The sequence below is a fragment of the Mustelus asterias genome, chromosome 30 (genome assembly GCF_964213995.1).
Source record: "Mustelus asterias chromosome 30, sMusAst1.hap1.1, whole genome shotgun sequence".
Classification (NCBI taxonomy): domain Eukaryota; kingdom Metazoa; phylum Chordata; class Chondrichthyes; order Carcharhiniformes; family Triakidae; genus Mustelus; species Mustelus asterias.
The window spans coordinates 19,897,524-19,915,702 of record NC_135830.1 but is presented as its reverse complement, the minus strand read 5'-3'; the positions used below and the strand labels follow the sequence as shown (position 1 = coordinate 19,915,702).

The window sequence follows — 18,179 nt, the reverse complement described above, 5'->3', positions numbered from 1 at the left end:
CATTCAGGCATTCACTTGGGTTCAAAGTGGAGAGTATATTTGACCACAGCTAGTCTGCACGCTTAAAACTCTGCCGACCATGTGTTTTCTCACATCCAGCTCATCCCTGTGCTCACTGACCTACATCAGCTCCGAGAGTCATAGGGGTTTATAGCATGGAAACAGGCCCTTCGGCCCAACTTGTCCATGCCGTCCCTTTTTTTTTAAACCACTAAGCTAGTCCCAATTGCCCGCCTTTGGCCCATATCCCTCTATACCCATCTTACCCATGTCATAGAAATCATAGAAACCCTACAGTACAGAAAGAGGCCATTCGGCCCATCGAGTCTGCACTGACCACAATCCCACCCAGGCCCTACTCTCATATCCCTACATATTTACTCACCAATCCCTCTAACCTACGCATCTCAGGACACTAAGGGGCAATTTTTAGCGTGGCCAATCAACCTAACCCGCACATCTTTGGACTGTGGGAGGAAACCGGAGCACCCGGAGGAAACCCACGCAGACACGAGGAGAATGTGCAAACTCCACACAGACAGTGACCCAAGCCGGGAATCGAACCCAGGTCCCTGGAGCTGTGAAGCAGCAGTGCTAACCACTGTGCTACCGTGCCGCCCCAACTGTCTAAATGCTTTTTAAAAGACAAAATTGTACCCACCTCTACTACTACCTCTGGCAGCTTGTTCCAGACACTCACCACCCTGTGTGAAGAAATTGCCCCTCTGAACCCTTTTGTACCTCTCCCACCTCACCTTAAACCTATGCCCTCTAGCTTTAGACTCTCCTACATTTGGGAAAAGATGTTGACTATCTCACGGTAGCACAGTGGTTAGCACTGCTGTCTCACAGCTCCAGGGACCTGGGTTTGATTCCCGGCTTGGGTCACTGTCTGTGTGGAGTTTGCACATTCTCCTCGTGTCTGTGTGGGTTTCCTCCGGGTGCTCCGGTTTCCTCCCACAGTCCAAAGATGTGCGGGTTAGGTTGATTGGCCATGCTAAAAATTGCCCCTTAGTGTCCTGAGATGCGTAGGTTAGAGGGATTAGCGGGTAAATATGTAGGGATATGGGGGTAGGGCCTGGGTGGGATTGTGGTCGGTGCAGACTCGATGGGCCGAATGGCCTCTTTCTGCACTGTAGGGTTTCTATGATTTCTATCTCCCTTATTTATGCCCCTCATTATTTTATAGACCTCTTTAAGATCACCCCTAAGCCTCCTATGCGCCAGGGGAAAAAATCCCAGTCTATCCAGCCTCTCCTTATAACTCAAACCATCAAGTCCCGGTAGCATCCTAGTAAATCTTTTCTGCACTCTTTCTAGTTTAATAATATCCTTTCTATAATAGGGCGACCAGAATTGCACACAGTATTCCAAGTGTGGTCTTACCAATGTCTTGTACAACTTCAAGAAGATGTTCCAACTCCTGTATTCAATGTTCTGACCGATGAAACCAAGCATGCCGAATGCCTTCTTCACCACTCTGCCCACCTGTGACTCCACTTTCAAGGAGCTATGAACATGTACTTCTAGATCTCTTTGTTCTATAACTCTCCCCAACGCCCTACTATTAACTGAGTAAGTCCTGCCTGGATTTGATCTACGAAAAAGCATCACCTCACATTTATCTAAATTAAACTCCACTAATATTGATCTCCCTCAGTTCTTCCCTCTCACTAAATCTTCCATTCTCCAACATTTCTGGCATCTGATTTGTGTTGTCTTTTGTGAAGACAGAACCAAAGTATGTATTCAGTTGCTCGGCCATTTCTTTGTCCCCTATTATACATTCCCCCATTTCTGTCTGTAGGCGACCCACATTTGTCTTCACCAACTTCTTTCTCTTCCCGTATCTATAGAAACTCTTAGTGTCAGTCTTTATGTTCCCTGCAAGCTTACTTTTGCACTGTATTTTCCCCTTCTTAATCAATCCCTTGGTCCTTCTTTGCTGAATTCTAAACTGCTCCCAATCCTCAGACCTATTATTTTTCTTGGTCAATCTGTGTACTTCTTCCTTAGATCAGATACTCTCTCTAATTTCCTTTGTAAGCCATGGATTGGTCCTCTTACCCATTTTGCTTTGGTGCCAGACAGGAATGAGCAGATGTTGCCCCCAAACAGACACCTCAAGAGTGAAATGACACAGGAGACACGAGACAGAAACAGACCATTGAACACAACCGGTCCAACTCAGTGTTTCATAGAATCGTACAGTGCAAAAGAAGGCCATTCGGTCCATCGAGTCTGCACTGACCACAATCCCACCCAGGCCCCATCCTCACAACCCCATGCATTTGCCCTAGCTAGTCCCCCTGACACTCAGGGGAAATTTAGCATGGCCGATGCACCTAACCGGATAGGGCTAACGGGAGGACTTTGAATAGTGTGGAGGAGCAGAGGGATCTAGGTATATGTGTGCATAGATCCCTGAAAGTTGGGAATCAAGTAGATAAGGTTGTTAAGAAGGCATATGGTGTCTTGGCGTTTATTGGTAGGGGGATTGAATTTAGGAGTCGTAGCGTTATGTTGCAACTGTACACAACTCTGGTGCGGCCGCACTTGGAGTACTGTGTGCAGTTCTGGTCCCCACATTACAGGAAGGATGTGGAGGCTTTGGAGAGGGTGCAGAGGAGGTTTACCAGGATGTTGCCTGGTATGGAGGGGAGATCCTATGAGGAGAGGCTGAGGGATTTGGGATTGTTTTCGCTGGAAAGGCGGCGGCTAAGAGGGGATCTTATTGAAACATATAAGATGATTAGAGGTTTAGATAGGGTGGATAGTGATAGCCTTTTTCCTCTGATGGAGAAATCCAGCACGAGGGGGCATGGCTTTAAATTGAGGGGGGGTAGTTATAGAACCGATGTCAGGGGTAGGTTCTTTACCCAGAGGGTGGTGAGGGATTGGAATGCCCTGCCAGCATCAGTAGTAAATGCGCCTAGTTTGGGGGCGTTTAAGAGATCCGTAGATAGGTTCATGGACGAAATGAAATTGGTTTAGGTTGGAGGGTCACAGTTTTTTTTTTTAACTGGTCGGTGCAACATCGTGGGCCGAAGGGCCTGTTCTGCGCTGTAATGTTCTATTCTATGTTCTATGTTCTATGTCTTTTGGACTGTGGGAGGAAATCGGAGCACCCGGAGGAAACCCGCGCACACACGGGGAGAACGTGCAGACTCCACACAGACAGTGACCCGAGGCCAGAATTGAACCCGGGTCCCTGGCGCTGTGAGGCAGCAGTGCTGACCCAACTGTACCACCGTTTCAGCCCCAAAGGAGCCTCCTCCCATCTTTCCTCATATCATTGTAATCATCTATTCCCTTCTCCCTCTGGTGTTTGCCTAGTTTCCCTCAACTACGTCCATACTGTTCACTTTGCCCACTCCCTGTGGGAGTTCCACATTCTCACCATTCTCTGGGTGAAGTGGTTTGTCTTTCTGCGTTCTGCATTGGGTTTCTCGGTGACTATCTTATATTGATGGCCTCTAGTTTTGCTTTTCCCCACAAGAGAAAACAGTCTCTCTCTTGAAACATTCAATCATTTTAAAGAGCTTAAAAATAGGAACAGGAGGAGGCCATTCTGTCCTTCGAGTTTGCTCTGCCATTTAATGAGATCATGGCTGACAGAAACATAGAAACATGGAAGATAGGAGCAGGAGGAGGCCCTTTGGCCCTTCGAGCCTGCTCCGCCATTCATCACGATCATGGCTGATCACCCAACTCAATAGCCTAATCCTGCTTTTTCCCCATAACCTTTGACCCCGTTTCCCCCAAGTGCTTTATCCATTGAATACATTCAATGTTTTGGCATCAACTCCTTCCTGTGGTAATGAATTCCACAGACTCACCACTCTTTGGGTGAAGAAATGTCTGCTCATCTCTGTCCTAAATGGTCTGCCCTGAATCCTCAGACTGTGACCCCTGGTTCTGAACTCCCCCACCAAAGAACAATACAGCACAGGAACAGGCCCTTCGGCCCTCCAAGCCCGCGCCGCTCATGTGCCCATAGAACAGATGTGGAGATGCCGGCGTTGGACTGGGGTAAACACAGTAAGACGTTTAACAACACCAGGTTAAAGTCCAACAGGTTCATTTGGTAGCAAAAGCCACACAAGCTTCGAAAGCTTGTGTGGCTTTTGCTACCAAATAAACCTGTTGGACTTTAACCTGGTGTTGTTAAACTTCCCATAGAACAGTACAGCACAGAACAGGCCCTTCGGCCCATGATGTTGTGCCGAGCTTTATCTGAAACCAAGATCAAGCTATCCCACTCCCTATCATCCTGGTGTGCTCCATGTGCCTATCCAATAACCACTTAAATGTTCCTAAAGTGTCTGACTCCACTATCACTGCAGGCAGTCCATTCCACACCCCAACCACTCTCTGCGTAAAGAATCTACCTCTGATATCCTTCCTATATCTCCCACCACGAACCCTATAGTTATGCCCCCTTGTAATAGCTCCATCCACCCGAGGAAATAGTCTTTGAACGTTCACACTATCTATCCCCTTCATCATTTTATAAACCTCTATTAAGTCTCCCCTCAGCCTCCTCCGCTCCAGAGAGAACAGCCCCAGCTCCCTCAACCTTTCCTCATAAGACCTACCCGCCAAACCAGGCATCATCCTGGTAAATCTCCTCTGCACTCTTTCCAGCGCTTCCACATCCTTCTTATAGTGAGGTGACCAGAACTGCACACAATATTCCAAGTGTGGTCTCACCAAGGTCCTGTACAGCTGCAGCATAACCCCACGGCTCTTAAACTCCAACCCCCTGTTAATAAAAGCTAACACACTATAGGCCTTCTTCACAGCTCTATCCACTTGAGTGGCAACCTTTAGAGATCTGTGGATATGGACCCCAAGATCTCTCTGTTCCTCCACAGTCTTCAGAACCCTACCTTTGACCCTGTAATCCACATTTAAATTAGTCCTACCAAAATGAATCACCTCACATTTATCAGGGTTAAACTCCATTTGCCATTTTTCAGCCCAGCTTTGCATCCTATCTATGTCTCTTTGCAGCCTACAACAGCCCTCCACCTCATCCACTACTCCACCAATCTTGGTGTCATCAGCAAATTTACTGATCCACCCTTCAGCCCCCTCCTCTAAGTCATTAATAAAAATCACAAAGAGCAGAGGACCAAGCACTGATCCCTGCGGCACTCCGCTAGCAACCTGCCTCCAATCCGAAAATTTTCCATCCACCACCACCCTCTGTCTTTGATCAGATAGCCAGTTACCTATCCAATCGGCCAACTTTCCCTCTATCCCACACCTCCTTACTTTCATCATAAGCCGACCATGGGGGACCTTATCAAACGCCTTACTAAAATCCATGTATATGACATCAACTGCCCTACCTTCATCAACACACTAGACCATTCTTTTGTAACCATTGGGAATATCCTCCCTGCGTTTACCCTGTCTAGTCCGGTTAGAATTTTATAAGTCTCTATGAGATCCCCCCGTCATTTGTCTGAACTCCAGTGAAAACAATCCTAACCTGGTCAATCTCTCCTCATACATCAGTCCCGCCATCCCCGGAATCAGCCTGGTAAATCTTCAGTTTGTTATAGTTCAGGTTAGAACCTACTTTATGGAGACTGCCCAAACCATAAGTTTTGTATCTTGAATTTGGCTAGGATGAGCATGATATGTTTACACTTCAGGTGTGATTCAACAACCCACTAGGGAGCTTTTATCAAACAAAGTTTATTTAAGACTATTGTTAACTTGTATAGAAAAAAAATTAGCAATACCTTTTATCAATTACAAACAACAAAAAGAAGAAAGAAAACAACCTCAATAATGTATTAACCCTTAATTGAACATTGAAGGTGTTCCAACAAACCAAAACCTTTCATAGACAAAACCCTTCTCAAAGGCTTAACACGGCGTAGATTAAAATTTCAATTGACTGGAGTTGAGTCTTTTCGAAGGCTGCACTTTCCTTCCGGAAAGCAAAATGTTGCCTTGAGATAACCAGCAGACTTTCCAAATAGGACAGGGAGATGGAGAGAGAGAGAGAGACTTCAGCTTCTTTCTTGCTTGATGCCCCTGCCAAAACTTAAAAACTAAACTGCAGCCTCAGAACTCTCCAAACTGAAACCTTAAACTCACTGGGGGAAAAAAACTGTCCAAAATCACATGACCCTTTCTCCTAACAATGCAGGATCGTAAAACTGATCCCAGAATAAAGATAAACAACCCCCATTTAAGCTATTGAAGTGGCAATAAAAGGATTCCTCATAGTCAGCCCGGCTAATGACATCATTGAAGCTGTGTCATGTTTTTTTTAAAAAAACCTTTCTTAAAGGAATACTAACATCATGGGTGGCACGGTGGTTAGCATTGTTGCCTCACAGCATCAGGGACCCGGGTTCAATTCCAGTGAGGCCACACCTGGAGTATTGTGTGCAGTTTTGGTGTGCTTATCTGAGGAAGGATGTCCTTGCTACAGAGAGAGTACAGTGAAGATTTACCAGGCTGATTCCTTGGATGGTAGGTCTGTCACATGAGGAGAGACGGGGAAGCACGATGGCACGGTGGTTAGCACTGCTGTCTCACAGCGCCAGGGACCCGGGTTCAATTCTGGCCTCGGGTCATTGTCTGTGTGGAGTCTGCACGTTCTCCCCTTGTCTGCGTGGGTTTCCTCCGGGTGCTCTGGTTTCCTCCCACACTCCAAAGATGTGCGGGTTAGGTTGATTGGCCATGCTAAATTGTCCCTGAGTGTCAGGGGGATACACAGTAAGAAGTTCAACAACACCAGGTTAAAGTCCAACAGGTTTATTTGGTAGCAAAAGCCACACAAGCTTTCGGAGCTCCAAGCCCCTTCTTCAGGTGAGTGGGAATTCTGTTCACAAACAGGGCATATAAAGACACAGACTCAATTTACATGATTAATGGTTGGAATGCGAATACTTACAGCTGATCAAGTCTTTAAGTTACAAACATGGTTAGACAGGGTAGATTCAGAAAGGATGTTCCTAGTGGTGGGGGAGTCCAGAACCCAGGTTCCTGGTGCTGTGAGGCAGCAGTGCTAATCACTGTGCCACCATGCCGCCCTTGTATCTTAAAGACTTGATTAGCTGTAAGTATTCGCGTTCCAACCATTATTCATGTAAATTGAGTCTGTGTCTTTATCTGCCTTGTTTGTGAACAGAATTCCCACTCACCTGAAGAAGGGGCTTGGAGCTCCGAAAGCTTGTGTGGTTTTTGCTACCAAATAAACCTGTTGGACTTTAACCTGGTGTTGTTAAACTTCTGACTGTGTTTACCCCAGTCCAATGCCGGCATCTCCACGTCAGGGGGATTAGCAGGGCAAATGCACGGGGTTATGGGAATAGGGCCTGGGTGGGATTGTCGGTGCAGACTCGATGGGCCGAATGGCCTCCTTCTGCACTGCACAGATTCTACGATCACACTGGTCAAACACTCACTAAGTCTGCTTTCCTGCCTTACCTCTGTAATCCTTAATTCTCTGATGGATAAAAAAACCTATTGATCCCAGCCTCGAAAATGTTCAAGGACTCAGCCTCCACAGCTGGGGGTAAAGAATTCCAAAGATTCACCACTCTTTGAGAGAATAAATTTTTCCTCAAATCCAGCTTAAATGAGCACCCCCTTGTTCTGCGATTATGTCCTCTGATCCGACACTCTCCCATGAGTGGAAACATCCTCCCAACATTTACCCTGTCTAACCCCCTAAGAATCTTCTATGTTTCAATCATAACACCTCTCCTTCTTCTGAACTCTCAAGGAGTACAGACCTAAACTGTTTAATCTTTTCTCATATGGCAGTCCCTCTATACCCGGGATCATCCCAGTAAACCTTCTTTGTAGCTCCTCCAATGACAATATATCTTCCCTTAAATAAGTTTAAAGTTTATTTATCAGTTTTCACAAGTAGGCTTACATTAACATTGCAATGTAGTTACTGTGAAAATCCCCCAGTCGCCACACTCTGGCGCCTGTTCGGGTTACACGGAGAGAGAATTTAGCACGGCCAGTGCACCCTAACCAGCACATCCTTTGGACTGTAGGAGGAAACCAGAGGAAACATGCGCAGACACAGTGACCCAAGCCAGGAATCGAATCAGGGTCCCTGGTACTGTGAGGCAGCAATGCTAACTACTGTGCCGCCGTGTTGTCCCCAGGGACAAAAACTGCACAGTATTCTAAATTCAGTATTCCCGGGTGGCACGGTGGCACAGTGATTAGCACTGCTGCCTCACAGCAGCAGGAACCTGGGTTCTGGACTCCCCCACCACTAGGAACATTCTTTCTGAATCTACCCTGTCTAACCATGTTAGAATTTTCTAAGTTTCTATGAGATCCCCTCTCATAGAAAGAATCATAGAATCATAGAAACCCTACAGTGCAGAAAGAGGCCATTCGGCCCATCGAGTCTACACCGACCACAATCCCACCCAGGCCCTACCCCCATATCCCGACATATTTTACCCACTAATCCCTCTAACCTACGCATCTCAGGACACCAAGGGGCAATTTTAGCATGACCAATCAACCTAACCCGCACGTCTTTGGACTGTGGGAGGAAACCGGAGCACCCGGAGGAAACCCACGCAGACATGAGGAGAATGTGCAAACTCCACACAGACAGTGACCCGAGCCGGGAATCGAACCCAGGTCCCTGGAGCTGTGAAGCAGCAGTGCTAACCACTGTGCTACCGTGCCGCCCACTCTTCTAAACTCCAGTGAATATAATCCTGACTTAGTCTCTCCTCAGATGACAGACCTGCCATTCCAGGAATCAGCCTGGTAAACCTTCGCTGTGCTCCCTCTATAGCAAGGGCATCCTTCCTCAGATAAGGACACCAAAACTGCACACAATACTCCAGGTGTGGCCTCACCAATGCCCTATACAATTGGAGCAAAACATCCCTATCCCTATATTCATATCCTCTCGCTGTGAAGGCCAATATACCATTTACCTTCTTTACTGCCTGCTGTACCTGCATGCCTACTTTCAGCGACTGATGCACGAGGACACTGAGGTCTCGCTGAGTATCCACCTCTCAGCAGATGATGCAGAGTGAATGCTGTTTTCTGCAGCTGGTGGCCCCAGTTTCTACTGAACCGTTAAGGGAGAAAGTATTTCTGCAATATTCCGTAAATTTTGAAGATTTTACAAGTCGACTGTGATTTCTCAGTCCTTTACTAGGGTTGAACTTGTATCCATTCCTGTGCCAAGATTTCTGGACCAAATGGGTGAGGTAACATTTGGAGACTGTGGGATTCTCCACCAATTCCCATTCCCCTTCTTTCTGATGGATAACTGTGGTGTCACTGTATACAATTTGATCTGATTTGATTTATTATTGCCACATGTATTAGGATACAGTGAAAAGTATTGTTTCTTGCGCGCTGTACAAAGCATACCGTTCATTGAGAAGGGAAGGAAAGGAGAGAGTGCAGAATGTAATGTTGCAGTCATCGCTAAAGTTTTTAGTTTATGTAATAGTGTCACAAGTAGGCTCACATTAACACTGCAATAAAGTTACTGTGAAAATCCCCTAGTCGCCACACTCCAGCGCATGTTCGGGTTACACTGAGGGAGACTTTAGCACGGCGAATTCACCTAACCAGCACGTCTTTCGAACTGTGGGAGGAAACTGGAGCACCCGAAGGAAACCCACGCAGACACGGGGAGGATGTGCAGACTCCGCACAGACAGTGACCCAAGCCAGGAATCGAACCCGGGTCCCTGGCGCTGTGAGGCAGCAGTGCTAACCACTGTGTTACCATGTCGCCCCTAGAGTGTAGAGAAAGATCAACTTAATATAAGGTAGGCCCATTCAAAAGTCTGATGGCAGCAGCAGGGAAGAAGCTGTTCTTGAGTCAGTTGGTACGTGACCTCAGACTTTTGTATCTTTCTCTCAATGGAAGAAGGTGGAAGAGAGAATGTCCGGGGTGCGGGGGTCCTTAATTATGCTGGCTGCTTTTCCGAGGCAGCGGGAAGTGTAGACAGAGTTAATGGATGGGAGGCTGGTTTGTGTGATGGGACTGGTTTTCATTCACGACCCTTTATAGTTTCTTGCGGTCTTGGGCAGAGCAGGAGCCATACCAAGCTGTGATACAACCGGAAAGGATGCTTTCTATGGTACAAGTCAGCAAGGATTAATCAGCACTTTCTTAATCGAAGATGTTAATCAATGGAACTTCTCTGACGCTGAATCGTAGAGTTTGTATCAAAGATCACTTTAGAATTGAAAAGTTTACCCAAAGAGTGGTGAGCCCTGTGGAATTCATGACGACAGGAAGTAGTTAAGCATCCGGAAATGGAAGGGTCATCCGGACTCAAAATATTATCTCTCTGCAGATACTGTCAGACCGGCTGGGATTTTCCAGCCATTTTCTGCTTTTGTGTCACATCTTTCCTATAGCTTGGCGACCAGAACTGCACAGCTATGGGCGGCACATTGGTTAGCACTGCTGCCTCACAGCGCCGGGACCTGGGTTCGATGCTTGGGCCACTGTCTGTGTGGAGTTTGCACATTCTGCCCCGTGTCTGCATGGGTTTCCTTCAGGTGCTCCGGTTTCCTCCCACAGTCTGAAAGACGTGCTGGTTAGGTTTATTGGCCATGCTAAATTCTCCCTCAGTGTAACCCGAACAGGCGCCGGAGTGTGGCGACTGGGGGATTTTCACAGTAACTTCACTGCAGTGTTAATGTAAGCCTACTTGTGACACTAATAAAAAAACTTTAAACAGAAGTTGCTGTTGGACTGTATCCCTGAGATCTTGTTTCACAACAATCTCTTATCCCTGGTTTAAAAACAGAAAATGGTGGGAAAATCTCAGCAGGTCTGACAGCATCTGTGGAGGGAGAGAGAGAGAGAGAATAACATTGGCTCTATTCTCTCTCCACAGATGCTGTCAGACCTGCAATTTCCAGCATTTTGTTTCTTTTTCAGGTTCCAGCATCCTGTACCTGGGCGGCACGGTGGCACAGTGGTTAGCACTGTTACCTCACAGTGCCAGAGCTCCGGGTTCAATTCTGGCCTCGGGTCACTGTCTCGTGTGAAGTTTGCACATTCTCCCCGTGTCTGTGTGGGTTTCCTCTGGGAGCTCCGTTTTCTCCCACACGCCAAAGATGTGTAGGTTAGGTTGATTAGCCATGCTAAATTGCCTCTTAGTGTCGGGGATTAGCAGGGTAAAAACATGGGGTTCCAGGGATAGGCTCTGAGTGGGATTGTTGTCAGTGCAGGCTAGATGGGCCAAATGGCCTCCTTCTGCACGGTAGGGATTCTATGATCCCCAGTATTCAGCCTTTTGGCGAAGATTAAGCATCTGATTAAGCGTAAGATGGGGTGCAATGCCTCATCTTGTCAGCTTGGATCTTATTTGTCTCCCTTGTAGCGGCCTTGAATTGGATTCATTTGGATTTTGCATTTGGGTTTTGTGGAGCAAGGAATGGATTTGGGTTTGCCTGGTCATTCTCACCATTGGCTTTGTAACTGGAGTGTAACTGAATCATAGAATCCCTACAGGGCAGAAGGAGGCCATTCGGCCCATCGAGTCTGCACCGACCACAATCCCACCCAGGCCCTACCCCCACATATTTTACCCGCTAATCCCTCTAACCTACACATCTCAGGATTCTAAGGGGCAATTTTTAACCTGGCCAATCAACCTAACCCGCACATCTTTGGACTGTGGGAGGAAACCGGAGCACCCGGAGGAAACCCACGCAGACACGAGGAGAATGTGCAAACTCCACATAGACAGTGACCCGAGCCGGGAATCGAACCCGGGACCCTGGAGCAGCAGTGCTAACCACTGTGCTACCGTGCCGTCCTAGTGAAGTGTTTTGCCTTTATCTCTGCTTTGCTGCTCCCCCCTGTAAGTCATTCATCTGGGTTTGTTTCCCCCCTCCCCTCCTCACGCATGCGCCCTGTCGCTCCCTTGCCGGCAGTAGCGCATGCGCTTTCCTGCCTTGCTCCCAAGATGGCGGCCGGCAACCGCGGGGCCCATTTTGGTAAGAAAGGCCGCGACACGCAGCCCGCTCCGCTTCGTTTAAAAAACGCGGGGGGGGGGGGGACGCCGGATTATTTTTCAGGGGGGGGGGGGGAGTGTATTTACGAAGCTTCGCCACCCACTCTGTCTCCGTTGACGGGTTTTCACTTTCAGGTCCTGGAAGGAGCTTGTGATTCGGTCTCTTGTTCAAAACAACGACCTCCATTTTGAACAAAGCTCGCTCGAGCCGCCTTGACCGCCTGCGCGCATGCTCCGGTTGACAACGGCCCCGGAGCGTGACTGACAGCAGCACCCGACCAATAGGGGAAGGGCTTGAGGGAGGGGGGGGAGGAAACCTGTACGCATGCCTGTAAGGGGGAGGGGGCAGGGATGGAAGAATGCCGACGGGGGGGGGGGTGGGGGAGGGGGACCTGAACGCATGCGCGCGTGGATGGGGACTTGCGCGCGTGGATGGGGACTTGCAACATGGATGGGGACTTGCGCGCATGCGGTGGGGACTTGCGCGCATGCGGAGCGCGGGGGGGGGAACCGGGCTTGAGTGGGGAGGGGACCTCCAGGCATGCGCGGTTCCGCCGTGTTACGAGCATGCGCAGGGTGAGTGCTGGTGTCGGCGAGACTGGGCTTTGTTGCTAGGCGGCCAAGGGGACGGGACGGGACAGGCCGGGACGGGGGAGGTTTGGCCAACACCCGGTTCAGACCGCAAACCCCGGAAGGAACAACCGTAGTTGCCGACGTTTGCAGTTTTCAGGGGTTTCCCCGCCCAGGTTGGGGCGGAGTGGGCGGGGCCTGAGGAGCTCAGTGAGCCACAGTCCGGCACCTGTTCGGGGTTGCACCGAGGGAGGATTTGACACGGCCAATGCACCCTAACCCACAACAAAAACAGACAATGCTGGAAAACCTCAGCAGGTCTGACGGCCTCTGTGGGGGAGCGAATGGAGCCAACACTTCCAGTCTGGATGACCCTTCGGTCAGAGCATCTAGACTGGAAACATTGGCTCTCGTCTCTCCCCCACAGACCTGCTGAGATTTTCCAGCATTTTCTTTTTTTTTTGCTTCAGATTCCAGCATCTGCAGTATTTTACTTTTATCTCGGCACCCAACCTACACATCTTTGGACACTAAGGGGCAATTTAACATGGCCAGTGCACCTAACCAGCATGTCTCGTTAGCCGTGGGAGAAAACCCATGCAGACACGGGGCGAACGTGCAGCCTCCGCACAGACAGTGACCCAAGCCGGGAATTAAACCTGGTTCCCCTGGCTCTGTGAGGCAGCAGCGCTAACCACTGTGCCACCGTGCGCCCCACTTATGAGAGGCATGGACAGTCAGAAGCTTTTTCCCAGGGTTGAAGAGTCAATGACTAGGGGGCATAGATTTAAGGTGCGAGGGGCAAGGTTAAAAGGGCATATGTGAGGGAAGTTTTTTTTACACAGAGAACAAAGAACAGTACAGCATAGGAACAGGCCCTTCGGCCCTCCAAGCCCGCGCCGCTCCCTGGTCCAAACTAGACCATTCTTTTGTATCCCTCCATTCCCACTCCGTTCATGTGGCTATCTAGATCAGTCTTAACCGTTCCCAGTGTGTCCGCCTCCACTACCTTGCCCGGCAGCGCATTCCAGGCCCCCACCACCCTCTGTGTAAAATACGTCCTTCTGATATCCGTGTTAAACCTCCCCCGCCTCCCTCACCTTGAACCTATGACCCCTCGTGAACGTCACCACCGATCTGGGAAAAAGCTTCCCACCGTTCACCCTATCTATGCCTTTCATAATTTTATACACCTCTATTAGGTCACCCCTCATCCTCCGTCTTTCCAGGGAGAACAACCCCAGTTTACCCAATCTCTCCTCATAACTAAGCCCTTCCATACCAGGCACCATCCTGGTAAACCTCCTCTGCACTCTCTCTAAAGCCTCCACGTCCTTCTGGTAGTGCGGCGACCAGAACTGGACGCAGTATTCCAAATGCGGCCGAACGAACGTTCTATACATCTGCAACATCAGACCCCAACTTTTATACTCTATGCCCCGTCCTATAAAGGCAAGCATGCCATATGCCTTCTTCACCACCTTCTCCACCTGTGACGTCACCTTCAAGGATCTGTGGACTGTGAGTGCCTCAAACCCACAGCCGGGGGAGATAGTGGAGCAGATGTGACAGTGACTTTTGAGGGGTTAGTGACTTTTAACATGAATGGGATGGGAATGGAGGGATATGGTCCCAGGAAGAGTAGGGTGTTTTAGTTCAGTTGGGCAGCATGGTCGGTGCAGGCCTGGAAGGCCGAAGGACCTGTTCCTGTGCTGTAATTTTCTTTGTTCTTTGAGAACACACACCAGCCGACTCGAGAACAGCTTCATCCCTGCTGCCATCAGACTTTTGAATGGATCTACCTTATATTAAGCTGATCTTTGTCCACACCCTATCTGTAACTCAACATTATATTCTGCACTCTCTCCTTTCCTTCCCTCGCCCTTTGTACTCTATGAATGGTATGTTTTATCTATATAGCGCACAAGAAACAATACTTTTCACTGTATCCCAAAACATGTGACAATAATACATCAAATCGAAGGAAACTGTGAGGGGAGGAAACAAATGGTGGAGATAGAACATAGAACAGTACAGCACAGAACAGGCCCTTCGGCCCACGATGTTGTGCCGAGCTTTATCTGAAACCAAGATCAAGCTATCCCACTCCCTATCATCCTGGTGTGCTCCATGTGCCTATCCAATAACCGCTTAAATGTTCCTAAAGTGTCTGACTCCACTATCACTGCAGGCAGTCCATTCCACACCCCAAACACTCTCTGCGTAAAGAACCTACCTCTGATATCCTTCCTATATCTCCCGCCACGAACCCTATAGTTATGCCCCCTTGTAATAGCTCCATCCACCCGAGGAAATAGTCTTTGAACGTTCACTCTATCTATCCCCTTCATCATTTTATAAACCTCTATTAAGTCTCCCCTCAGCCTCCTCCGCTCCAGAGAGAACAGCCCCAGCTCCCTCAACCTTTCCTCATAAGACCGACACTCCAAACCAGGCAGCATCCTGGTAAATCTCCTTTGCACTCTTTCCAGCGCTTCCACATCCTTCTTATAGTGAGGTGACCAGAACTGCACACAATATTCCAAAGGTGGTCTCACCAAGGTCCTGTACAGGTGCAGCATAACCCCACGGCTCTTAAACTCCAACCCCCCGTTAATAAAAGCTAACACACTATAGGCCTTCTTCACAGCTCTATCCACTTGAGTGGCAACCTTTAGAGATCTGTGGATATGGACCCCAAGATCTCTCTGTTCCTCCACAGTCTTCAGAACCCTTCCTTTGACCCTGTAATCCACATTTAAATTAGTCCTACCAAAATGGAGTTTGTATTTCAGCACAGAGACCAGGGAGAGTGTATGTGGGATAAGGATTTACGTTTTTGAGGGGAGAATTTACTGCAGATACTTAGAATAGTCTGTTCTGAATTTCTACGCTGTACTTCGTGATGACCTGTGTAACACATTTTATAGGGTTCAAGCTACCAGGGCAGGAATGATCGATTTATTAATCTTATTCTGACTTTGCATACAGAGGCTGGAGAACTGAACTCAGCCAGTATGGACGGGAGGGAGAAAATCTAGAGTGGCGAAAATAAATGGTGGCTATGGTGTGATTGATTTGCTTTTCAGGAGAGGGTATGGGTCTGTGTGAGAGACGGGTTTTACAGCTTTGGGGGAATGAGGGAAGGAAACCTAAGATAAACGCAAAATACTGTGGAATCTGAAACAAAAACAGAAAATGCTGGAAAACCTCAACAGGTCTGACAGCATCGGTGGAGAGAGAATAGAGCCAACGTTTCGAGTCGAGATGACCCCTCGTCAGAGCTGCAGAGGGAGGGAAATTTTCCAGAGCAACTGAAATTGCCTGTTCTGATATTTTTTCCACCTGTACTTAGAGTACTGACTTTTGTTAATGCATTTTACAGGGTGGTTAGAAGGGAAGGATACACAGACAGAAAACTCAAACCAAACAGTACGTCAGCATCTGACAGTCACTTGATTCATCAGGAGCTGAATGTTTGAACGTGGAAGGAGAAACCTTGCTCTGTTGTGTCTCTAACCAGCCTGAAAGAACATCACACCGCAAGAAACTACAAAGGGTCGTGAATGTAGCCCAATCCATCACGCAAACCAGCCTCCCATCCATTGACTCCGTCTACACTTCCCGCTACCTCGGCAAAGCAGCCAACATAATCAAGGACCCCACGCACCCCGGACATTCTCTCTTCCACCACCTTCCGTCGGGAAAAAGATACAAAAGTCTGAGGTCACGTACCGACCGTCTCAAGAACAGTTTCTTTCCATCAGACTTTTGAATGGATCTACCTCGTGTTAAGTTGATCTTTCTCTACACCCTCGCTATACAGTAACACTACATTCTGCACGCTCTCCTTTCCTTCTCTATGTACGGTATGCTTTGTCTGTATAGCGCGCAAGAAACAATACTTTTCACACTAATAATTAAAAGTGTAACAAAGAGCAAAGAAAAGTACAGTACAGGAACAGGCCCTTCTGCCCTCCAATCATGTGCCAATCATGATGCCCTAACTAAACTAAAAACAAATCTTCCGCCCTTACTCAGTCCATATTCCTCTTCCCTCCCTATTGCTAAGGTGCCTGCTTCCACCACCTCCTCTGGCAGTGCGTTCCAGGCATCCACCACTCTCTGTGTGAAAAACTTCCCCCGCACACATCTCCCTTAAACATTCCCCCCCTCACCTTGAACCTGTCCTCCCCCGCCCCTTGTAATTGACACTTCCACCCTGGGAAAAAGCCTCTGACTCCCCACCCCTGTCTACGCCTCTCATACTTTTGTAGACTTCTATCGGGTCTCCCCTCAGCCTCCGTCTTTCCAGTGAAAACAATCCCTTGTTTATTCAACCTCTCTCCTCGTAGCCAACACCCTCGAGACCAGGCAACATCCTGGCGAACCTCCTTTGCACTCTCTCAAAAGCTTCCCTGTCCTTCTGGTGGTGTGGCGACCAGAACTGCACGCAATACTCCAAAATCAAATCAAACCAAAATCACCGCGGGGAGATATCGTACACGTGTTCCGCGTGTGGACAAGACCTTAACTGCGCTGTTCAACCTGGAGAGACACACCGGCACCATGGAGAAACCGTGGAAATGTGAGGACTGTGGGAAGGGATTCAATTATCCGTGCCTCCTGGAAACTCATCGACGCATTCACACCGGGGAGAGACCGTTCACCTGCTCTGAGTGTGGGAAGAGATTCACTCAGTCAGCCGGCCTCATGTTACACCAGCGAATCCATACCGAGGACAGACCGTTCCGCTGCACTTCCTGCGGGAAAAGGTTCCGGCACTCGTCCACCCTCACCGCGCATCGGCGGGTGCACAGCGGGGAGAGACCCTTCACCTGCTCCGTGTGCGGGAAGGGATTCACCCAGTCGGCCGGCCTCATCTTACACCAGAGAATCCACACCGAGGAGAGGCCGTTCAGCTGCTCTTCCTGCAGTAAGAGGTTCAAGTCTCCCTTCAGCCTCACTGTGCACCAGCGAGGGCACACCGGGGAGAGGCCGTTCACCTGCTCCGCGTGCGGGAAGGGATTCACTCAGTCGTCCAACCTGCTGACGCACCGGCGGGTTCACACCGAAGAGAGACCCTTCACCTGCTCCGCGTGCGGGAAGGGATTCACTCAGTCAGCCAGCCTCGCGTTACACCGGCGCGTCCACACCGGGGAGAGGCCGTTCACCTGCTCCGTCTGTGGGAGGCGGTTCACTCAGTTGGCCAGTCTGCTGAGACACCAGCGCGGTCACGCTGAGGAGAAGCCAGTCAGCTGTAATCTCAGTGGAAAGAGGTGCCAGAACTCATCCACCCTGAGCGCACAGCAGTAAGCTCACTCCGGGAAGAGACTAATTCCCTCCCCACCGACTGTGTGTATGAAGTGATTCACTCAGTTACAATATCTGCTGAGATGCCTGCAAGTTTATTAGTGTCACAAGTCGGCTTTCATTAACACTGCAATGAAGTTACTGAGAAAATCCCCCCCCCCCCCCGTCGCCACACTCCGGCGCCTGTTTGGGTAACACTGAGGGGAGAATCTAGCACGGGCCAATGCGTCTAAGCAGCACGTCTTTCGGACTGCGGGAGGAAACCGGAGCATCCGGGAAGAAT

General features: G+C 49.0%; 1 protein-coding gene across 1 annotated transcript; it reads left to right on the top strand.

Moving 5' to 3' along the window:
• The first annotated feature begins 11,951 nt into the window (after nt 1-11,951).
• Nucleotides 11,952-17,899, top strand: LOC144480821 (uncharacterized). Its single transcript, XM_078200438.1, has 2 exons — nt 11,952-11,996; nt 15,969-17,899. The coding sequence occupies exon 2, from the start codon at nt 17,153-17,155 to the stop codon at nt 17,897-17,899; it is 747 nt and encodes a 248-aa protein (XP_078056564.1). The 5' UTR covers nt 11,952-11,996; nt 15,969-17,152.
• The last annotated feature ends 280 nt before the right edge of the window (nt 17,900-18,179 follow it).

Excerpts from the sequence above, each read along its gene's own strand:
- LOC144480821 (XM_078200438.1), top strand. The coding sequence starts at position 17,153 with ATGGAGAAACCGTGGAAATGTGAGGACTGTGGGAAGGGATTCAATTAT.